This window comes from Chinchilla lanigera, unplaced genomic scaffold (assembly GCF_000276665.1).
Source record: "Chinchilla lanigera isolate Chin_1 unplaced genomic scaffold, ChiLan1.0 scaffold00010, whole genome shotgun sequence".
Lineage (NCBI taxonomy): Eukaryota > Metazoa > Chordata > Mammalia > Rodentia > Chinchillidae > Chinchilla > Chinchilla lanigera.
The window spans coordinates 22771343-22796269 of NW_004955411.1; the positions used below are offsets into that span (position 1 = coordinate 22771343).

Below are 24927 nucleotides of genomic sequence, written 5' to 3' on the forward strand. Positions count from 1 at the left end.
AACTATTTCTTTATATTGATAGTCTATTGTCAAGTTTTAGTTCATCCTTAGCACTTATGAGAATATAGTTAATAGTTACATCCACATAGGCTTGAAAGGTAATTTGAAAATAAGGACCCAAAGGAATCAACATTTGAAACTAAATTCAGATTTTAATTTAACAGAAAGTAGTATTCATAACAAACTTTCAAGATGAGATGAAGTCATTTTAAAAAAACTCCACTGTAGAAATGTCCAACGTTTATTCACTTTCTTATTGGGAGGTCTTTTCTTGGTTATAACAATATGCACAAATAGCCATACTTTTTGAGATTTAAAGATTATAACCCAAAATTCAAACTTTTTAAAATATGTGCCAGGTACTATTGTAAAATATATTAATTTTAAGTATAAAGGACTAGTATCAATAGATACCTAAGAAATTATTACCATGTACTTGCAATAACAAACATGTGCTTTGATATTTTTATTATTATAAAAACTGAGTTTTCAGCTTAGCAGGGCTACGGTTGTAAAGATAAATTTGAATCTAGCAGTTCTTTAAACTTAAACTAAAAATCATGATATACATCAAAATGTCAAGCAAGTGAAAACTTTTCTGTGATATATACATATTTTCATGTAAACAAAAGCGAAGATCAAAAATGACATCTCTCTTGGCAACAGAAATACATAGATTAAAAAGGTTATTTTATTTCATGCTTCCATTGAATACAACTGGCATAAGCAGAGCAATAAGAATTAGAAAGTTCTTTACATTTGCCTCACATTCCCCAAGAAATTACATACAATCAAGAAATGCCCTAGAGAGATGTCTCTAGGACAAAGTAAATGTAAGAGTAATTAGACTTCGGAAAGTTAGGACTTTCCATTACTAAGTCACACCTTTCGTTCTACTGTGGAAGTGTGGTTTATCAGAATTTTTGCCAGTGAAAGAAAGTAAAGCTAACACTCGCAAGCTCCACACTAATATACATGGCAGCCAATTAGACACAATATGTAGTTTTTCCTCCTGATGTGCATTATCCATGCACTAGGAGACAGTAACTTCCAACACAAAACAAGCATCATGAGATAAAATAGACACTGCTTAATCTGATATATTGTCTAGAGATGATTTTTGGAAATGTGCCCCAGCGACCACATGAACCAGAATCGGGCAAAATGCTTGATAAAATAAGAATGTGTATTTCTGGCTCCAACCACAGACCCTCTGTAGGCCCAAGAATTATTTGCACTGTTCAGATCCCCCAAGGAATACATAAACACTTACTAAATTTTAACCACCACTACTACAGACTATCTGGGATTTTGCTTGACTTTCGCTTTTGACCAAAACTATTTCATTATATCTTTCATACTACTTATTTAGTGGCCAGAAGGAAAAACAAAAAAAGCGTAATTTCTGATTATGTCAGTCAGCAGTGATACTTAGTAGTGGTATTTTTCCCCCTCAAGAAAATACAGGGGAATAAGCAACATGCAGTTTCGCACCGAAGTTTCTTGAAGGTACACCATAGTTTTTTTTTTAAAGTTTACAAAATGTATACATAATAAAAATGTTCAAAATTATGTGTAAACTGTCGTCTGATCAAGATTGTCCAGTGTAAAGAAAACCACTGCTCAGTGCTGTGCTGAATTCTCACAAAGGCCCGCATGGTCTTCTTCACAAACACTGAGCATCCCAGCAGCCACTCCAGAGCTCTCAGCAAAGGAGGCACTACCTACTCAGCAGCATAAAGTACTTAAAACTGTTCATGAAACAAGAACGAAGCAAACAAAGCTCAGTTTCAACTCAAGCTACAAAAGGAGTTTCAAGATCTATCAATATACAAGATGAAAGCAGATGGTGCTGACTTTCTTGACAAAGTCGAACCTCAACTATCCTTTTTAATATCTACTTGAGATCCAGTTTATATTGACAATGGCAAGCAAAATACACTTCAGCATTATACTAGAGTCTACAATAGTGTTTATGTCCTACAAGTTCCCCGTGGAAGAACATTTTACCTGTGATTAATCTAAATTACAAATTAAAGAGGTAGGTGACTATCATCTGAAGGTGATTCCAAAGCAAATTGTTGAATGATGTACTTGAGTCCTAAGACTTCTTTAGCCTGAGAATGAATTCCCAAACAGTTGCAAATTACCTGAAGAGCAAGGTTTCACAGGTCTTCCCTGATGTCAACAACTTTCCAACATCCTAACGCCTGATACTATGACACAAATCTTCAGGCATTGAATTTTTAAAAACAGTAAATGAAATAAAATGTAAAGATGTAATACTGCAGAAAAAAGAGTAAAGCTCGAGTTAGCTGAGATCTTCAAATTTCTATACTCTCATGAGGAAAGCACATCAGAGTTGAATAAGACTTTAGAGATCAATCCAGCTCACTAGTTTAATGACTGAAGAAACAGACACGTTTTTTCCAGTGGCTCACAAAGCACTAAAATTCAGAAAAATGCTATAAATCTATGGATAAATTACAGAGTTAGGTCATAATGTGGCCCAGAGGCTACACTTTCAGCCCTTATGGCCTTAGTCTGCAGTCCCACCCTGTTGGCTATTTTATGAAGCGTGCCAGTGGTCACAGAGAAGCTGACCAAAGGGCTTGAATCACCCAGGGAAGCAGTCAGTCATCAAGAGAAAAATAAATTGAAACCTCAGGGCTTCCATACTAAAACTACCTCTAGGCACAGATCAGGGTTTATCTTCCCTTGCAAAAGAAGCATTTCTGAGTACGCTCACAAACTCCAGCTCTGCTGGAGCAAACACTGGGGCAACAATGCTACTCTGCCCAGAACATTTATAATGAACATAGCTGGACAATGAGAAATTCCAGGCCTGGAAGGGCAAGATCTATATGTACCTATCTTTAATTTCTCAATAACTGTCAGTCACTTGTTTTCCAAATCAAAAAAAATAAAAATAAAAAATAATCACCTTTTTCCTTTATTTTTACATTCATCATTTTTATTTGTACCTATTTTTATAATTTAGATTAAGTTCCACCCTAAAAGGTGGCTATAACTGATTTCATGTGGCCTATCACCAGATTTTTTGTATTACTTTGCTATCTTTTTGGTAATGAAAAATGAAGCTATTTTCAAAAAGAAGGTATTAGTTGTAAAACTTTTAGAAAATATGCAGCCTTCCCTCTTGACTACGAAACACCTGAGCTGAAAGAGGCATCTGTGCAGCAGTGAAACAGCACAGTCTCAGGATTTCAGAGATGTGCGGATCCACTAACCACTAAACCTGGGTAGGACTTTTAGTCCCTCTGAGATTTGCGGTCTTCATCTGAAAATGAAAAATGGCGTCTATCTCACCCTGGAGAGTAAAGAGATGCCTAGTGCCTGGCACACAATCGGTGTTCCTAAGTACTACTCCTTACCCTACTACACTGGTGAGAACCCTGAAGTAAAGCGAATTGCCACAACCCGCACCGGCAACCCTGTCCGCTGTGCTCCTCTCTGAAATTTGCACGGGTGCTCTGTCTCTTAGATTTTCCTCTATTGCTCTGAAAAGTTGCTACTGTGCTCAGAAAGTTTTATATTTTACATTCTTTTAAAATTGTACATGCAGACTAAACGTTTTAAAAATACTATTCCTAGAAATGACAATGCACATGCTTCCTGAAGCATTATTTCATGTATAAAAACAATTCAGAAAAATATGACTGAATTCATGTGTACATTGCTTCTTAAAGTGCACCAAAGCAAATAGTAATGACCTTTAAAATGTCATTAACCTCCTTGGGGTATTTTTTAAGTAAAAGTAAATATTTATTAACTAAGATGTATGAAAGGTTTTGGCTCCAATGTAATGGCAAAAAAAGCAGCAGTGGCTCCAGGAAAAAAAAAAATTGATAAGCTCAACTAAGACAACTTAGCAGCATACGAAACACCTACAATTCAAGGTAACTGCAGGCTCAATAAAGCAGAATCCTGATTCCTGCTACAAAAATAAAACCAGTCAACAAAACACACAAAGAGAACTATCTCCCCACGCTAAATCAAGGATTTTTCTTGAACCCTGGAGGTAACTTTTGTGAACATGTTCCTATCGTGTATCCTTGGTAACATGTCTACAACTAATTATCTTTCATTCTTTATACCACACACACACACACACACACACACAGAGTCTATAAAAAACAATAAAGTTTGAGTGAAGAAGCCATGTGAAAAAAATTTAAACTCAGTGAAGAACAATCATCACCTAAAATTTCAGATAGTTCCAATATTCACACCACTGTCCGATGTTCCCCACACACATAGACAGCACTGGGGCGGATTCGTCGCCTTGTGTGACCAGGGAGCCGTGGCAAAAACTTGAAGGATTTAGGCATCATTTCCAAGCAGGCGTCATGGAATTTCTTAATCCTCCAGTAGTAGATCAGTGGGTTCAATGCAGACTTGAGGTAGCAGAGCCAGAGTAGCCAGGTGCTAATCTCAAAAAAGTTGTGCTTATAGTAAAAGTGCTCACTGAATGTTGCCACAAGGCTGTAAGTGGTGAATGGGGCCCAGCAAACAATGAAAACAGCAAAGAGAATCAAAATGGTGGTGAAGGCACGTGTTTTAAAGCCCATATCAATGCTCATCTGGAATGGTCTCTGCAGACTCATGAGACCCAGCTTGCTGGCTTGGCTGAGGCATATACCTTCCGGGTAGCTATGGATCCTCAAGGCATTGTGTCGAAGGGTATTGAGTATGCCCATGAATGAGTACAGTATCACCAGGAAAGGTATGAAGAAAGAAATGAGGGAAATCAAAATCACATATGCCTGATACCCCGGATTGGTTGTGTACCCAAACACACACTGGGGGGCTCGGGAAGGTATCTGTAACTCAGGGTTTCCTACAGCCAAAGGAAAAGCTATACAAAAAGAAGTTGCCCAAGAAACTGCAATAAGAACCTTAGCCCTATATGGGTTTAATTTATCCTGCCTCTGGACAATAATAAGGAACCTATCAATGCTAATGATAAGCAGGATGGTGACTCCCTCTATCACAAACAACCAGAAAAACATAGCAGATAGCCTACAGAAGAATTTCCCAAAAATCCACCTGGTAGTAAGAATAGTTACCAGGGCGAAGGGCATGTTCAGCACTGCAAGCAACATGTCTGCAAAAGCCAGGCTGGCAAGGAGAATATTAATTGCAGATCGCATGGCAGCTTTTTGGTAAACCATGAGGCAAACAACCAAGTTCCCAAGAAAAGACACAAATAGAATAAATATCATGACAGCAGAAAGTATGATCTGGAGAGGCAAGTTTATGCTCTTAAAAACTGCTGGTGTTGGGGACACAGCTGTGCTATTCACTGTCAAGGAACTCAAACCAGTGGGAACCATGGTTTCAAAATTATATCTAAGTAGTGGACCAATACTGGAATGCTGGAATGGTGGAGGGACTGTCATATTCATGTAAGAGTTTTCATAGACTACAAATGTCGTGTTGGATGCCCCGGTATGGGAAGCTGTCAACACTGGTGAGAAGACCATGGTTTCAGGAGGATGGAAGGTGCAGGCAGAGATGTGGGAGTTCTTCAAGCATTTCAAGACAGAACAGCAGTATCAGGTTCCTCGGATGGACTTGGAAACACATTCTGGAAAATGGACAAGGAGTTCCATCTTCCACAGGAGTTCTTATGCCTGAAAACAAGCCCAAAACATGAAAGGTAAATGAGAAATGAACTTCATAAATAACATTAGACTTACCTTTGATCATGAAAAATCCCTTTTACTCATTAAAAACATTTGTCTCCAGTCTCGTCAGCACTAAAATAATGTTGTTCTGTTGTTTTGCTTTTAGTCAACCATGCCAAAAATTTCATGACATTCATATAAGAAATAAAACAGGATCTCAGAATGTATTACTGTCCCAAAGATAAAGGCTGTGATTTATTAACTTTCATTTTTAAATATACAGTAGTATAGTGCCTATCACTATTAATACATATTTTATTATCATATTCTCCTAACTGCTAATTTTTAAATAATTCTTTGATATACATTCTTACTCCATTTTTACATAAGCACAAAGCTGGTTGAAAAAATACCTTAAACTCAGCTTCTTGTTTAACACATGATAATTACACACTCCACATCCTACATTCTTATAAGTAGACCCTAGGGTATTTCCAGTTAAGGTCTGAAAATATTTCTTGTTTTCCTTTCCCCTTTGCTTCCTTTCCTTCCTTTGCTCTGTTATTCATTCCTTCCTCTCTTCCTTCTTTCTCCCTCCTTTCCTTTATTTTCTTATGTTTCTCTCAAAAGTTCCCAGATCAATCATCCTGGAAAAGTCACTTAGGAGAAGAAGAAAACGGGTTGCTCATATTTGCAAACATTCTTTTTCTAAAGCTCTCTTCTCTTCTCACACTCTCTCTTGTCTCCCGAGCCCATTCATTTTCATCCTTTCTTTTCTGATATGTACAATTCTGTCTTCTCTATTTCTTCCCCTGAAACTTCAGCTTATATTAACAATTTGACAGAACATGTTAACCAGATAATAAAGTTGGGGTTGGTAAAGAAGATGGCTAGAAAAATATTCAAGTGTGAAGAATCTCTTCCAGAAAACTTACAAAAATGTGTCTTGTCCCCAAAAGTTTATCTTCTTTCATGTATTCTTACCTCCAACTTCTTATGAATTTCTGCAGCCCTCAAGTTTTATGTAAAGGACTTTCTTAATCTACTATCTTACCAACCCATTTTGTGATATGAGTTCTTCTGCAAGTCTTCACTAGAGAGGTGACATCTTTACAAAGGACTTTCTATATTTCTGCGTAGATTCCTTCAATTCTTAAGAGACTAAAAAGGTAAATACACAGTAATTTAAAACAACAGTGTTCTCACAATCTGTCATTAACTTTTCGGGTAATGGCCAAAATTTCACCTTTTTGTTTCTTGCTATATGGGGAGATCATTTGTGAGCTTCAAGATTCAGCAGTGTAGCCAGATCACAGGCTGTCTACCGTATTTACATCTCTCTCCATTTATATCTCTACCTTTATGAAAATAGGTGATTTATTTATACAAAATTTCAATTTTACTACTTTTCATTTTACAGCTTCTTTATCCTATTGGATTTTATCGATCCTCACACAATCCTTTGGAAATGTGATCATACCTGCATAAGATGCCTCACTAAGCAAGTGGTTCTCAAACTTTATAAGCACAAAGGGGCCAGAGGGGAGAGAGCATAGACACTAAAAGGCTTTCCACCATGATCATACCAGTCTCTTTAGAAATACATAAGATACATGTTATTAAAAATAAACACTATGGGGGCTGGGGATTTAGCTCAGTGGCAAAAGCGCCTGCCTGGCAAGCGCAAGGTCATGAGTTCGGTTCCCGGTACCAGAGAAAAAACCAAAAATAAAAAAATAAAAAAATAAAATAAACACTATGCTTACTACATAAATCAGCCTCAATACAAGTCTGCCTCCAGAGAAAAATAGACAAATGGTATCTTAATCCTACTGTAACTGCTAAAAGTAAGTTTGACCAATTGTGTTAAAACATTTATTTAAAATTGTGTTTAAAAACAGCGTCATGCACCTTTACCATCCAATGTTTAAAAAAGTGGCTAATAACCAGGGAACTAAAACCAAACACTTAACAGTGTCTACCGAACAATCAGGAGGGATGAATATAGAGCCATATCTCCTACCCTGTCACTAAGATAAAATAAAAATGGATCAAAAAACTGAATACAAAAACAGAAACACCAAACCTGCTGAAAGACACAATAGACAAGACTGGGTGCATTCAAAGCGACATGGCTGTAAACCGAAAGATACAACAGAGAAAACACTTGAAGACACAGACATATACAAGCACTTTATGACAGAACTCCAACTGCACAAGAACACCAAGAATCAACAAATAGGATTATATTAAGCCAAAAAGCTCTGCATAGCAAAGAAAACAATCAACAGAGTAAAAAGAGAACTTGCAGAATGAGAAAAAAATTTTGCCAGAGGCTCCTCTGATAGAGACTAATATCTAGACTAGATAAAGAACAAAATAGAGCCCACAAATGACCTAATCAAAAAAAAATGGGCAAAGGAAATGAATAGATACTTCTTGAAAAAAGTACAAATGGTAATGAAGTACATGAAAAAATGTTCCGCATCTTGCCCTTGCCCATAAGAGAAATGCAAATGCAAACAACTCTGAGAGTCCATCTTGCTCCAGTAACAATGGCTATCATCGAGGACACAAAAACAACAAATGCTGACAGGGTGTGGAGAAAAATGGTGCCCTTCTGCAGTGCTGCTAGGAATGCAAACTAGTAAAACCATTATGAAAATCGGTATGCAGACGCTTCAAAAAGAACTAAAAGTAGACATTCTACATGACACAGCTATATTTCTCCTGAGTATTGTTCCAAAAGAGTTAAAGCTATCTTACTACAGCGATTCATTCATATCCAGAATTATAGCAGTGTGATTAACAGTAGCAAAATACCAGAAATAATCTAGATATCCAAAAGAAAATAATTTATACTCAATACTTCCAGCAAAACATGCTCTGAGGAAACTGAAACATCCTGTAGCCCCTTAGAGAAGCTCTGTGCACCAGTCACCACAGGAAGCATGGGGAAGTTAAAAAGAGGAACTACTCAAAATCTGGGCCACCAGGACCCACTCCACACCTAGGTCTCCTTTCCGAGTCATCGCATGAAAATACACTGATCCATTTAAGAAGCCCACATCTATGGCACAACTAAACCTGATAAGCACCAAACTCAAAAGTAACAGAGCAGGGCTGACAACAGTGAGATTGAGTGTATGTACAAACATTCATTGTCAGAACCTAGCTCATTCTCCATCCTCTTCCCAGACTGTCAGAGATCAGGCACCTGCTGCCCATGCAGGAGACTGAAGAGTTCACTAGTCAAGTAACTAAACCGCATTAGAGCAAAGACTAGATAGTAACATTTGATGGTACCCCAAGAAAAGTGCCAGCTTTATGCCTAGTCACCCTGTACAACAGAAACCCAACCCTGTGAAACCCAGCCTTCAACACAGAGCTTCTAAATAGTTTCAGTGTCTCAGTGTTTGATTTCTCAAAAATAAAATTTATGAAAGGTTTACGCAAAAGCAATTTTGTAGCTTAATATTAAAGAAAAGAAATGGAACGCATATCAGGGACGATAGCATGCACAAACAGAATAACCCCTTTGCCCTTGTCACTGTAGGGTGCTCTGTACTCCTTGCCCTTTTACTTCACTGGACTGTAACTTCTTTACCTCTTTTTTTTACTGAGAAGTGTAGTGACCAAAGTAGTGCTTTTCAAAGCTCATCGTAGCTACTTTAGAAAATTCTTTCCTCATGATACTTCTCTTCAAACACCATTATGATATGATGTATCTTTGAATTATATGCAAGACTAAATAAAAGCTTTATACTTAAAATTTATATTTCCAAAGGAAATGGAATAGCAGCATGAGGGCAGAAACAATTAGCTTAGGTTGATTATATAACAGTCCTGACGTTAAGTCTAATCTAGACTAGCTTTTACATGCCATTTGCTGGAAATGCTTACTACATTTTCCAGGAAAAATTTAACATTATGCTTGAGGTGTGTATATATGTTCATACATTCACTTGCATATGTATAGATACGCAGCACATAAATAAGCAACATAAAATTCATATATGGCAGAAGTCATTGGATTTATACTTTGTCTCTTATAGTATCCACAGAAACAACATAAGGATTTATCAGATTAACGATATTAAGTCAAGTGTTTTCTGTTTGCAGTAAGCAAGAATGTCATTATGGGGACTATAGTGGCCAGAACAGGCAGTGGAGGTTGTAGTACTCTGCAAGTCCTCTCCCCTCTCAGTTCTTTCTGCTACTACAGTGCTTTAGATTATACTTCCCTACAAGGAACAGATTGATTTTTATTAATCTTATTTTCTTCTATGGCTACTATGTGTTGTCACAGTCCAAGAAATACTTGGAAAATTAAACTCCTTTGTGCTATGTCTTATGAGATCAGGGATGTTTATTTATTCATTTTAACATTACTTATGATATATACACATAATTTTAAATAATCAAATAAGTTTTAAAATGATAAACTTTCCTGCTTTTAAAAGTACTCATTTTTAATTAGTTGAAAGTTGTCTTAGTTACTTCCTCATTGCTAGAACAAAATACTGGATACCCACAAGTTAAAGGCAAAAAGGTTTATATTTTAGCTCACAGTTTGTAGAGGTTTCAGAGCATAGTCAGCTCTAAGGCAAGGCAGCATGGCAGAGGGCATGGAAGAAGGCATGGTAGGCAGAAGCAGCAGCACAGAGCCTCCCATTCTCCTTTTATTCCATCTAGGTTACAAGCCTATTGGTTGGTGCCACCTACACTCAGCGTGGGCCTTCCCATTATCCACCCCAAGAACTATGCTTGATGTAGACCACTATGAAGCAGCCCCAAGCAGGATTTAATTAACTGGCTTTTCATGTTCACTTGTGAATCTGTCCAAGGCTTAGGCTCCTTGTCTGGAAATGGGTGGCGGACTCATAGTGAGTGAACTTCTGTGAGTCATTAATCCCTACTAAAACCTGTAATGGCAGATGAAGCTGGAAAACCTCAAAGGATAAAAGAAGATCACAGCCAAGGACACCTGGATCAGATCTCAACTAGAGAAAGACTATAGCCTCAGGCATCTCACTTCTGGGTGGATTAACTTAATACCTTACTTAGAGAAGTCCTTGAGTGGTTCTGCCCTTCTTGAGTACTCCCCTCCCTTCTTTTGATAACCAAATAAATATAGGCCACCCAGAGAAGGTCTTGGTCTTAGCCCTAAGAGAATCTCAAATTCTGTTAGAGGGCTTTGTTCCTCCTGGAGCCCTGAAATCATTCCATTTGCCTCCTTTTATTTAGCTTTCGCAGTACATTCGTTCAGGAAATCAGGGACATGATTAGCCCACAATAACTAAGGGATATTTTTAACCCTATATATGCTAAAACAGGCAGTGGACCAATCCAGTCTCACATCCTTAATCCGTATCACACAAGCATAATCCAGCCACCTCCCAAAAGCCCCACCTATGGATGCATGAGGCTCTGGGGAGACATTTAGATACAAACCATTAAAAAGGTTTTTCTATGAGTGTTCTGCAAGATGAACAAACATTTCTAATAAATTTTAACTTGATAAACGAGTGATGTCTCACAATACTAGTAAGGGATGCCAAAGATCACACGAAGACAGCTGAACCAATTCTCCTTCTCCCTCCCACTCTCTCTCTCTTCCTCTCTGCCCACTCTGTGGGATTATGCGTGATCATCTCCCAGCAGCAAGAGCTCATGAAGGACATCTCATTTGACAAGAAAGAGAAGAAAAAAATAGAGGAAGCCCTCACTTCAAATGAGACTAGAGGGAAGTGTAAAATGTGGGCAACAGTGAATGTTTTGTAGAAAAGCACCACCCAAATAAGGCTATACCAGGGTGAGCAATGAGTCTGTTTAATGACAATAAAATGCCAAATTTCTGCAAAATCCTCAAAAGGGTTTGAAAAAAGCAAAGTGTTACTGGGCCGGCTCCTTGTTATAGTTCACAAAAAAGAAAAAGATTTCATTGAGCCAACAGACAGAGGTGATTTCAATAGTGATCCTGACAGCTGTCCTACACAATAACCCTCCCCTTCGTTCCCTCACACGAACCACAAAGGCATTCAAAGATAAGTGCAGGTAAATGCATCTTTCTTTACATCTTTGTATTTTAGTTATTATTTAGTATCATACTACAGTATTATAATCATTTTATATGAATACTGGGTTGTGGAACTAGTCATCTGAGTTTCCATTATTCCTTATGGGAAAATTTGCTTGGATATGCAAGTGCTCTGGATTACAAGCATGCTTCCACAACAAATTATGCTCACAAACAAAGGTTTTACTGCAGTCTTTACATATTAAAAAAAGAAAATTGCCAATTTTAGTTTATTAATTGTATATTAACACCTAATTTCCTACAATAGACAGGGGGTTAACTGCAATCCCCCTTCCCAACTTTCTCTTTCCTTTGTACTACCAAAGATTTTATTTGAAAATTTTTAGTTACACCAGAAGTTAGAATTTGCATTAATGTATATATGTATATTGCGTATTTAGAGATAAGCCTATAGTAGATTACTTTAATTTCTTGTACAAATTTTGGGATTCCTAGAATTAATAATATAGTCATTATCGTTTTTCAAAACAACCATCCATTTGTCTTCACCAAGTCCACTAGATACATTTTATACCTAATAGTATTACATTTTAAATGGTCCATCTATTAACTCCATTTTTGTTTTGGACTCATGCCTTTTTTCCTCCTGTCCTTCCCGGGAAATAATCAGAATTTCTGGAGATGTTGGATATGGCTATGTATTAACATTCATTCATTCCTGAAGACCCAAAATAGTATGTGTTCCACCATTCAGAATGGATATGTAAACAAATAAAGAGGAATAAAGTTTGGGCTCAAATCCAACTCTCAGTCATACCAGAACTCATGCCATACTTGTCTTCCAATTCTGAAACACAGACCTGAAACAGACCAGATTCCCTCACCAGTTGCCTTATCTATGGATTATGAACTATAATGGTAGGAAAGGTAAAGTGGAAACCTGTAGGACTACTTCCACCAATAAAAATAGTAAAACAGAAGCAACATTTCATTCCTACAGAGACTAAAAAGATTAGGATCACCACCAAGGACTTGAAGAATGAAGATCATTCCAACCCACCTCTGCATTCAATTTGTCTATCTGATCGTGTAGAACAAAGACAGATTTGGAGGAATGCAGATGCCATCTTTGATATGGGTTTATAGCTAGAGCAAACCAACATATTCCTTGGCATATGGCACACAGCTATTGATCTGTTAAATTCTGCCTTTTTCTATATGTTACCAAATACTATCTAAAATTGTTTGCTTTTACTGGTACTCTATTACTCAGGACTCTGTCGGCTATGCCGTGCATTGACATCATGGAGTGCACAAGGCTCCTGACTGACCCTCCATTTCACAGAATGTCATGCTGTCCACTACATGCTGACTGAACAGTAAGTAGAAACCACCTTATATATCTTGGTAAGATACATGTATGCCACAGGGTGGGAAAAGATTTCTGTAATAATTCAAAAGCATGCCATCTTTCTAAGATTTCTAGGGATCTAGTAATATGTTGAGATTTCCTTTCCAAAGTAATAGCTGGTTTACCTTACCTCTAAAACATGAGGCACAGAATTCGATAAAAACTTTTTTTTAGATTTTGGAGGCAATATGCACCTCACTTTGATACGTTATTCTGACCCACTTACCATGTAATTTGAAAAGCTGGCAGGTGTGAGGATAACTACAGTAATAAGAGAAGACTCAGAAACAGGTCTACACTGCTACGAAAGCTGCTCCGCCACCTGGCCTATAAGAGTCAAGAGATTCACTGAAATGTTAAATGTCTGTGGCAGAGAGGGATTCTGTATCGCATCTGGTAGAGACCTATGGGTGAATCATAGCACAGACCTTTAAAATTTCAGAACAAAACTATGGAAGACAAGCCTTCCACATCATCTTAGCTTTGCTTGACCTTGGAAGCCATAAGACTGAGTGTACACAGGACGTTTAACCCTTAAGTGGAAGCTTTATACATAAAAACAGGCTAGTAGGTCCTGTGCATTCAGAGGGTAACATAAACAAGAGGCTCACGTTTCCACAGCTCTTATTCTTACTACACTGATCCTCTATACTTCACCTGTGGCCTCGCTGAGTTCCTTGTGACCAGTTACTAAAGAAAAAACCTCAGGCCTGATTATAGATGGTGCTATACAAAATGTTGGTGCCACTCAAGAGTGAAGACCTGTAGCACAACAGCCCCACTCAGGAATCTGAAGGCCATGGAAAGGACCTCCCACTGGGCAAAACTTTGAATGATAGACTTGGCTGTTCATGTTTTGAAGGACATAAGTCAGAGTTGCAAAAGTACACTTGCTCATGGACAGTGGCTAATGGCTTGGCTAGTTGATCATGCAAATGTTCACCAAACAGTAGTCTTAGAGAGAAGCAACTTCATAATTAGCTAAATGAGAAGATTCACTTCATGGAGATGAATTAGTTTCATTCCTTAGTCACTCACTCCTGTCCTTCACCAAAGGGCTTCCCTTGGTCTGGAAGAAGGGAAGGAGGATGTACACGGGCTCAGCAACAACTCCCACTTACCCAAACCAACCTAGCTACTGAGTACTCCACCTTATTAGAGAACAAAGCTCAATTTATTGGATATGGTATCATCTCCTGAGGACAACAGCCTGTCATCTGATTACAAGTACTACTTCCACTACTGGAGGCTTTGTTCTTATTGGAATACACCCACATCTTGGATAAATTTATAAAAGTAAACCATCAAGCATAATGTCAGTATGTTTAGTATCCTGTGACTTCGCCTTTCATACAATAGCCTATGTTTATGAAAGAAAAATAATCAGGAAGCTAATAGCATCACTGTAGTTACACTTTTGGAATAAAGAATAAGGACTCAAAAACATTTAGAATTCTGTTTGTGATATGGTTGGGCCTGATGGTATACACCTATAATCTCAACATACAGGAGACCGAGCAGGAGGATTGCTCAGTTTGAGGAGAGCTTGGACTACACAGTGAGTTCAGGGCCAGCTTGAACTATAGGGAAATCCCATCTCAAAAAAAAAAAACCAAGAAAAGAATTTTGTTTTTTAACTACCTAGAAGCATAATGAAACAGATATATCCTGATGTGTTTTACCTAAAGAAGGAATTTTTATTCTTAAAGAAAATAACTTTTTTCTCCAGTGTGGTTATGCAGTACAAAAAAAGAGTTACTCTAAACTCTTTGATGTTAGATTTTTAAAATTTCACTGCAACTCTAAGACTACTATTATTATTCCCATCATAAGGATAAGAAAATCGACACACAAGGAGTCAAGTGATTTGCACCAGGTCACATAACTTATAGAGGGTAAAGTTGGGATTTAACCCGAGGAAGTCTGGTCTTAGCCACTATGCTATCATATGAAATTGAGACTAGCATACAGAAATGTCACAGGTACAAGAAAAATATAGCCCTATTTTGTTTGCATTTATATATCACAAATATTTTCAAAGACATATTGGTAAATTTAAAAAGAAGTTATAATAAATTTAAATGATTAAGAAATAAATCAAGCTTATTTCTATATTTTTATGAAGATATGCATGTAAATATTAGGCTTGGTGCCTTGATTATAAAAGTCTAGGTCTGCCAAGAAATGTATGACATATGGAATCCAAATATGCACGTAATTAAAATATTCCTTTTTTGCTTCCAAAAATGAGATTCAATAAAAAGAATCTTAACGGTGCTAAATTTGCTGTTTCCAAGTATAGATCGTACCGATATCTTCTCAAAACTTCCAAAGAGATTAGTTTTCACATAACTATGAGTGGCTAAATTTGTATTTCCTCAGGAAAACAGAACTACTAAGTGGCTATGCAGCCTGTGAACTCCAGTCTTTGGTCACAGTGTTAAGAGTTCTTGGTTGTTTTCTTTATAAGCAATTTAATTTGAATCATTTCTGCACATTGCTCTCCTTTAAAAATCTGTGGAAATCCCTTAACACATAAAATCTACCAACTTACACAAATGCTGTGAAACTGTATGATCAATATCAAGCTTTTCCTCATATCATCTTACTATAAAGATTTCAAAAGCATTTCAGAGAAAATACATCCAGGCAATAATAGTCTTCAATGTTTTATTTACTGAGATATGTAGATGAGCTTTTTGGACTCCCAAAGGTCCTCATCTCAAAAATGTAGATATGAAATCACACCATACAATGCTTGTGAGAAGTATAGGTAAAAGTTGATTACAAATATAAAATACTACCCAGAAAACCATTATAGTCATAGTCTTATGCACTACTGTTGTTAGTACAAACTGGTGCAGCTTTTTGATGAGTAACCAGGCAATATTTTTAATACTAAAACTACTTAGATATTGTTTAAAATTCTACATTATAGAAAAAAATGGCACAAACATGCAGATAAAAATGTTCTCTATCACATTATTCCACAGGGCAAACCTAGAGATCTAAATCTCATCACTTAGACAACAGTGAAATGAATCATGGCACACACATACTAGGAATACTGTGCAGCTCTAAGAAACAAGTTTATCTGCAGTACGTACTGATATCAGAGAATGTTCATTTTGCACTGAGAGAAAACAATCTGCAGAATACCATGCAGTATGGTCCCATTACTGCATATGTAGATATGGGTAATTACGTGTGTATGTGTGTATATATATGCATAAATCAACAGAAAAGTATCGTAATATACACCAAACTGACAGAAAGGATTTATTTTCTGATACCAAATTAAGGAAGCAAAACAGATTTCCTTATTGATTTCTGCTTTTGTAAATTTTTTTCACATTAAGCCAATACTGATCTTTATTATTCCATCACACTTTTTTCCTACTGTTCCCTGTGTAAAATTTCTTGAGAATATAGGCCACAATTTGTAACCTACCAGGCCCGTCACAAAGCCGTGCACTCTAGAGATGCTTAAATGCAATAGCCATTCATTTGTACCACCTTCCCTTTAAATATTGAGACCAGGATGAGAAATAAACAATACTAAGGACCTTCTCTCCAAGTGGCCCACCAAAGGGGTTGGGCTCAAGCTTCTTAGAGCTCACCACAGCCTTTCCACTGTTCCCAGCCTCAGCACAACCCTCCTAAATTGCTGTTGTCCCTGTACATGTTCTAAAGGTTGGTCTTGACCCAGCTGTTGAGAAGGATCCAGCCACACCACTTAAAAAAAAAAAAAAAATGCATGTCTACAACTTTTTGCTCCCTTAACAAGTTAAGTGATCACACAATTGACTGTCAGCAAGGATCAGGAAAGAAGTAGGAAAAAACCCTCAAGTTTTCTGCAGATTCATTATTGACAATACAATAAAACAGGTAGGAATTTGAAATACCGGCCTTCCTCATCAGACTCTCTACTTTGTCTTGAACAAACTGAAAGTCTAACAGAAAGGAGAGTTCGCATTTTGGCTTAGGAACATCTCTCTCACTCTGGGCCACAGGCTATGCTTGAGGAGGAAGGTGTCACATTATCGTCCCTCTGTGTTATCTGCCTTACTATCAGCCAAGAAGAGTGTCACTTGGCCCCGAAGGCTTAGTCTCTCCTTCCATTATCTTTCCTCTGATTCAGGACAGAAAGAAAACTGAAAAGTAAAAGAAAAAAGAGAAGATGTATCACACACTAAATCTATATTCCTTGCCTATTCATTTGGTCCATATTACATGTCTGGGGTTTCTAATTAAGAAGGGGAATGCTAGACAAAGGACACAGAAGTATGGAAGAAATCCTATTCTGAGTGTACTTCTGAATTCTTTATGAGGAAGAACTAGAAATAAAAAAGCAGCCCAAATTTCTTCTCTACTTCATTAAAAACAAAGCAATCATTTTTTATTGAGCAATTTGTTTTACAATTAATAATGAATGGCTCATAAAGAAATTAACATCACTATAGCAATGTCCATGATTTTTTAGCTACATGCTGCTATTCTTCTGTTTATCTATAGATGAGTAAAAGGCTTTGAACAAATTAACCCCAAAAAGTTCAATAATACAAGGAAATAAGATCGGGAAGAGGAGGGCTTATTTTAAATTATTTTACTTAATTAAGATTTTCAAAAATTTTGTTAGTGAATGTTGAACCCAGGGTCTCACATATGTTAAGCACACACTCTACTACTGAGATACACCTCTCTGAAAATTATTTCTATAAAAAGCAAATCATCATTGCATCAAAATTTCACTGTTTTCTTACATATCTCAAACTTTAAAACCTGCACTCAATAAAGCATAAGAGGAAAATTATCTGTGCATATTTGTAAACTATAGGTATTGTTCTATTTATAACATGTTTCATTCTGAATACATTTCTAATTTCAACAAGAATAGTCATTAGAAAGAATTTTTTCACTAATGTTCAAAGGAACATTTAGTTGTCTCATGGACATTTTAAAATTTAGATTATTAAGTATGAGGATTTATTTGTATTCATGTTACTTTTCCTAATAAATACGAAGAAATAAAACTAAATGTCAGCAAGCGGTGAGTTTCAAAGGCAAAATGTCCTAAGTGACTTCTGATAATTAAAACTTAAACTCAAGTGCTAAGAAAGGTCAGCATTTAATACAAGATTGAATTAATTATCCTTAAAAACTAGGAAAAATATTTTAAGTGGTTAATACAAGATCAATCTGTAACTTTCTAAAGAAATGCAAAAAGCAAAAGGAAAACCTCCCAGGGGTACTGGTTTTGTTCATATTCCCTCTGTTGCCCATTTCTGTTTCTTATCCTTCAGCTCACATTCATTAGGTCCTGCTAAGAATCTTTACTTGCCTTGAAACTACTACTGGGGAAAACCAGGTCAATTTCATTTCATTGGCCTTTTTTGTTGTTCACAGACACTTAGTGCCACTGATATTTTTCAAGAATGTTCAACTGTAAATTTAACATCTAGTAGGAAATACCAAGTCCTACTAGATAATGAACTCAAAATCTTATGATAATCATAAGGCGTCTTGTATCTATAACTGCTCTATTAAAACCTGAGTATCTCCTTTATTGCAGTCTGTTTTCTGTGACAATCCCAGAATACTTGAGTAATTTTGAGTAATACTTGAGGGTAATTTGTAAAAGAGGCTAATTTTGGCTCATGGTTCTGGAGGCTTGGCAGTCCAGCAAGGGCTTCATACCGCTGTGTGGTGGAAAGCAGAAGGGCATGCAGGCCTCTGAGAGACTTAACCACTTTCATGGGTTACTAACCCAGACTGGCTCCTCTGGTAAGACACAGCATAGCCTTTCATGGGGTAAGTTCCCTTGAGACCTGAAGACCCCCTTTTAGGGGGTCCACCATCGCTCAACGACACTACGCTGGAGACTAAGCCTCAACATGAATTTTGGTGGTAGCAAACAGCATTTGGACCGCAATATCAGATATAAACTATTTGCCTGGAGCAAGGGGGGAAACATTTGTTTTTTACACCTAAGTGAGACATGGGCACTCAAAGTGAAATCCACATGCTTATTAAAAGCCATACAATTTAGTCCAGTTTTAAGAAACAACAGAATAGGTAATTTGAGAAATTATTTGAACTTTTATTTCCTATTTCCATTTTGCTTTTTATTTCTGTGTATATTTATACATACATATACACACACATATATATATACACATAGTTTTTGTATAAGAAAAACTATGTGGTATCTGAACTTGTGTATCTGACTTATTTGACATTACGTTCTCAACTTGCACGCATTTACCTATGAACACCTCAAATTTATCTTTCTTAACAGCTGTACTTCACTGTGTATGGATAACAATTTTTCCTTATCTATTCATCTGCTGGAGGGTATATAAACTACTTCCAAGATCTAGCTATTATAATTTGTGCTATCAACACGGGTATGCTGATTTTAACTCTTTGAGGAAGACAACTATTTTTAGTTTTTTGAGGAATCTTCACACTGATATCCATAGTGGTTGCACCAGTTTACATCCCTATCAAGAGTTCCCTTTACTCCACATCCTTGCCAGCATTTGTTATTAGGTATTTTGATGACAGCCATCCTTTCTGGAGTAAGGTGGTCTTGAGGTAGTTTTAATTTGCATTTCTTTTTTTTGTTTGTTTTTTGTTTTTTTTTTCTGGTACCAGGAATCGAACTCATGGCCTTGCGCTTGCCAGGCAGGCCCTGTGCCGCTGAGCTAAATCCCCAGCCCCTAATTTGCATTTCTTAATGGCCTGTGTTATTGAACACATTTTCACGTATTTATAGGCCATCTAAACTTCTGTAAGAACTGTCTCTTCATTTCAGTTGCCCATTTTTTTATTGGAGCCTAAATTTTGGAGATTTGAGATTGAGATAGATGATAGATTAGATAGATAAGATGATAGATAGACAGATAGAAAGATAGACAGGTAGAGTCCTCTGTCCAAGGGACAGCAAGTAAAAACATTTTTCCCATTCTGTAGGTTGTCTCTTCACTCTGTTGTTTCCTTTGCTGTGCAGAAGCCATTTAATTTGACATGACCCCATTTATTGATTTTCATTATTTCTTGTGCCACTGGGGTTCTAGTCAAAGTCTTTGCCTATGCCCATGTTATCAAGAGTTATACCTATTTTATCTTCCAGCAGATTGTTTCTGTATTTTTGTTTTTGGTTTTTGTAGGTTTTGGGTCCCCCCCCCCCACACCCTTTGTCAACGATCAAATAGCTATATGAGCCTAGAATTGTCTCTGCTTCTTCTGTTCTATTCCATCGACCCACATGACTCTTTTTGTGCCAGGACCGTGCTATTTTAATCACCGTAGCTTTTTACTATAACTTCAAGTCTAGGGTTGTGATGCCATCTGCTTTTTCTTGCTCGGGATTCCTTTTGCTATTCTACATCTCTTCTTATACCATATGAATTTTAGGATTGTTTTCTCTACATTTTGAGAAATGTTGTTGGTATTTTAATTGGGGTTGCATTAAATCTGTGTATCAGTTTTGGAAGTACAACCATTTTGATTATATTGGTTCTGCCAACCTAGAAACAAAGGATATCTTTCCTTTTCCTATGTCCTCCTTGACTTCCTTTTTCAGAGTGGTGTACTTTTCACTGCAGAGGTCTTTTCCTTCTTTGGTTAAGCATTCAGTTTTTTTGATACTGTTGTGAATGGTACTGCTTTCCCAATTTCTTTTTCAGAGAGTTCACTGTTAGTGTAGAGGAGTGTTCTCAATTCTTGCATTTGGGTCTTGCTATATAGTTGAATTTGGTTACTAGGTCTAGGAGTTATTTGGTGGGGTTTCCTGGGTCTTATAACTATCATCTGCAAAGAATGATCATCTGACTTCATCCTTTCATATACATACCCTCTTTTCTTTCCCTTGCCTGACTGTTCTGGCTAATGTTTCAAGGACTATATTGAACAAGAGTGATGATAATCGACATTTTTGTCCCTTATTTTAGAGGAAAAACTTTCAGTTTTGCCCCATTTAATATGATGTTGGTAGTAAATTGGTCATAAGTCATTCTTAGGAGTTTGAGATAAGGTCCTTCTGTACCTATTTTCTTCAGGGTTTTTATCATGAATGGATGTTGCATTTTGTCAAAGGCTCTTTCTCCGTCTACTGAGATGATCATATGACTTTTGTCCTTACTTATGTTTATGTGACAGATCACATTTGTTGATTAGTATATGCTGAACCATCCTTGCATCTTTGGGATGAAGCTTACACGGCTGTGGTATACTATCTTTTTGATTCTTTGCTGCACTTTGTTTGCCAGTATCTTGTTAAGGATTTTTGTATCTATGTTCACTAGAGAGACTGACCTATATCTACGTTCACTAGAGAGACTGGCCTAGTTCTTTTTCTTTTTTGGTTTGATTCTTGTCCAGTTTAAGGATCAAGATAATGTCAGCTTCTGAAAATGATTTTGGAAGTACTCCTTCCCTCTTGATTTCCTTAAAGAATCTAAGGACTATTGATGTTAGAGCTGAGCTAAGTTCTTGTAGAATTCAGCTGTGAATCCATCAGGCCCTGGACTTTTCTTAGTTGGTAGTGTTTTTATTACTGCTCCAATTTTATTATGTTACTATACTGTTCAAGATTTTTAAATCTTGGTTCAGTTTTAGTAATTCACATGTATCCATTTCTTTTGAGTTCTCCAGTTTTCTGTCATTTAGTTTGTGAAAAAATTCCTACTAATTTTCCAGATTTTAGCTGCATCTGTTACAGTTTCACCTTTTTCACTTCATTGCATTGATTTGTGTCTTCTTCTTTTTCTGTAAGACTGGCTAAGATTGTAAGATTTTGTTCACTCTTTCAAAGAACCAGCTCTGTGATTCACTGATTCTTGGTATTGTCTTTTTAGTCTCCATTTCACTGATTTGTACTCTGATCTTTTTAATTCCCTTCCTTCTGAAGGCTGCAGGTTGCAGGAAGCACCCTCCCTTGTTCCAGCGGCACTCTGTATACAGCTCCAGGTTAGTACCGTGTTACACTGACAGTAATCTCCCCAGTGACAAGGCACTTATTACAAACGTTTCATTAGGTCTTCTTCCAAGATCAGATAATGTCTTTTTTTCAAAGCTCAGCAACATAGGTTTATTTTATTATATTCCATAAATGTAACTACGCACCTAGTAAAATACTCATCTCAGGGTGAATCCCTTTAATGAAGTAACAGAAATGACTGTATTTTTCATGATTTAAGATAAGTTCTGCCTTAAAGAGAAAAGCTACCAACAGGAGAGAACATTTCCTCTTTCTAAACAATGATTTCTACTTCCCATTTTTCCACACATATTCCAAATTCTGATAACTCTTTAAGGATGTTTCGATCTAAATGACAAATACTTTAGGGACTTGTCAACCCAATAAAACATGACTCAGTTGGTTTAAGTACTAATTATGGAAAACAAAAAAATAGAAAAATGCTTTCATGTTAGGCAATAAGAGTGGTAGATACTGCATATATAACAATTTTATACACACACATGTACAACTATATACACGTGTTAATGGTGTTGGAATGTGGGTGTTTTCCAGATTTTTAAAGTGCTCTTATTACTTTAGTAAAAAATTATTTGAATTCTAAAGAGTAGTTTGTGTTTGAAAGAAAGCATAAAACAATACATCACTGAAATTCTGACATGGTACAACTTAAGCCTGTAAGAATTACTCTTTATAGCTAAGTGACCCAGTAACAGTGACATTAGTACCTGAATTTAAACACCTCTTCACTAAACATATTTCAACAAGTACAATTAATTTCCCTGGCTCCTTTAAATTACGCTACAGTGTCATGACCGATGCATATCAAGTGTGTAGGACATAGGGCTGAAGGATGCAGCTACACTGCTGGTCTGCTACTGCACAGGGGGCTGGAGTAAGACGGGGTCTCACTGTAGAGCCCATCTTGGTATCAAATTCTTGGCTATATTCTTGCCTCAGCATCCTGAGTGCTGGACTTACAGGTGTGCACAGCCACACCTGGCTCACTGCACATTTTGAGAGCTTCCAAAACAGAAAGACAAGTTCTGAATTGTTTCCCTTGATGGGATACATGGTTTTCTCTAGGGGTTAGTAAACTCTTAGTGAAACCACGCTGGAGCACAACCACTTCTGGGAGTTTCCTATGCCTCCCAATCCACTTTCACAGGATAAAGGGGAGAAATGTTGGTGGCTGGTTTGACCCAACTTTCACCGCCCGTCAAGCTAGTCCAACCTCTGCATCCAATTGCTTCTCTAACTTGCAGTGCCTTCGGGTTCTGCTCTCACGGATGATTTTACTTTCCGTGGTACAAGCTGCAGGTGCTCTTGGAAAGCCTTCATGACACTATGTTTCTTTCCTTTTTTTCTTGTATCTTCTCTCTGATTTCACCCACATTCTCTGATTTGAATGAAAGGATAACCCTTTAATACGAAGCCAGCTGATACATTTGTTCCTTCTTCCTTGCCTCTCGCAAAAATTAGCAAGCCTGCTTTATCATTCAGGAACTTGCTATTTGAAGTGTGGTCCATGGGCCAGCTTGTTAGAAATCATGCTCCAAATCTACAAACCAGAATCTTCATTTTTAACAAGATCCTGAGGTGATTTTGGAAGATAAGTGCACATTAAATAGAAGAAGTGATGTAAGGATCTCTGGCTAAGTTGTTTTCAGTTGTCAAATGTCTACAGCTTTAGAGATCTAATACTATTTATTTTAACCTAAGGAAAAGTTAAACACTATGCCTTGCCTTCACCTTGCCAGGAACCATAGTAATTACTGATAAGAGTCTAGCGGTAGAGGGGCTGGGGATTTAGCTCAGCGGCAAAAGCGCCTGCCTGGCAAGCGCAACGTCGTGAGTTCGGTTCCCAGTACCGGAGAAAAACCAAAACAAAAACAAACAAAAAAAAGAGTCTAGCGGTAGAGATAGACCATGAAGCTGGGTGGGCTGCCCACCTGTGTCCCTGGGAGTGTTTGATGTATACATCAAATATGCAGAAACTGGGGAAATTTAGGGGAAACAGAAAAAATAATTTCTCACTGATTTGTTCACAGTTGCACTAGTTCTTAGGTAAATACTGTGGAAATGCAAAAAACCTTTAATTCATATGTGCATATAAAATAATTTTTCACAAAAAATCTTCAGACAGACATATTTAATTAATTTTAAATCAATTATGGAATCTTTTTGCTCTAACTTAAATATATCTTCCCCAGATTTAGAATAAAATCTATGTATTAGAATCTCAACCAGACCCTAAGCCAACTAAGATGCATTTTTTTCAACTAAACATTTTCTTCTGAGATAATGGAAGATTCAGATACAGTTATAAGAAATAATTCAAAGATCCTGTTTATCTAGTGTCCTCAAAATTTTGTGCAAAACGTGTACATATATACAATATCACAGTACATTGACAACAATACAGTGAAGACACAGAACAGTTCCTTCACCACAAGGATCTCTTGTTGCCCTTTTATGGACCCTATCATCCCATTCCCCCACCATCCTTGACTCCTGAGAACAATTAATCTATTCTCCACGTCTATAGTTGTGTCATTTCAAGAATATAATGTGATCATGCCGTAGTATGTGATCATAGACTGAGCATGCTTTTAGGACTGACATTTTTCACACACTGTAATCCCCTAGAGATTCATCAAAGTCATTTCACACACCAGTAATCTGTGCCTATTAATGGCTGAGTCATATCCCTTACATCAACAACAGTGTGTGTAACTATTTTTCCACTAGTGGATATTGGGACTGCCTCCACTTTTTGTATATAATAAATAAAGCTTTTGTGAATACTTGTGTTAACCTTTTCTCTGAATAGTTTTCACTT

At 37.0% G+C, this 24927-nt stretch overlaps 1 protein-coding gene across 2 annotated transcripts in view; it reads right to left on the minus strand.

The window, feature by feature from the left end:
- Positions 1 to 227: 227 nt before the first annotated feature.
- The window catches only part of Gpr63 (G protein-coupled receptor 63), a 46337-nt gene continuing 21637 nt past the window's right edge, over positions 228 to 24927 (minus strand). For both annotated transcript variants that reach the window (XM_005377788.2, XM_013510888.1), the window contains exon 2: positions 228 to 5657. In XM_005377788.2, the coding sequence (XP_005377845.1) occupies positions 4248 to 5507 (1260 nt within the window). In that variant the 5' untranslated portion in view covers positions 5508 to 5657 and the 3' untranslated portion in view covers positions 228 to 4247. The remainder of the gene's footprint in view (positions 5658 to 24927) is intronic.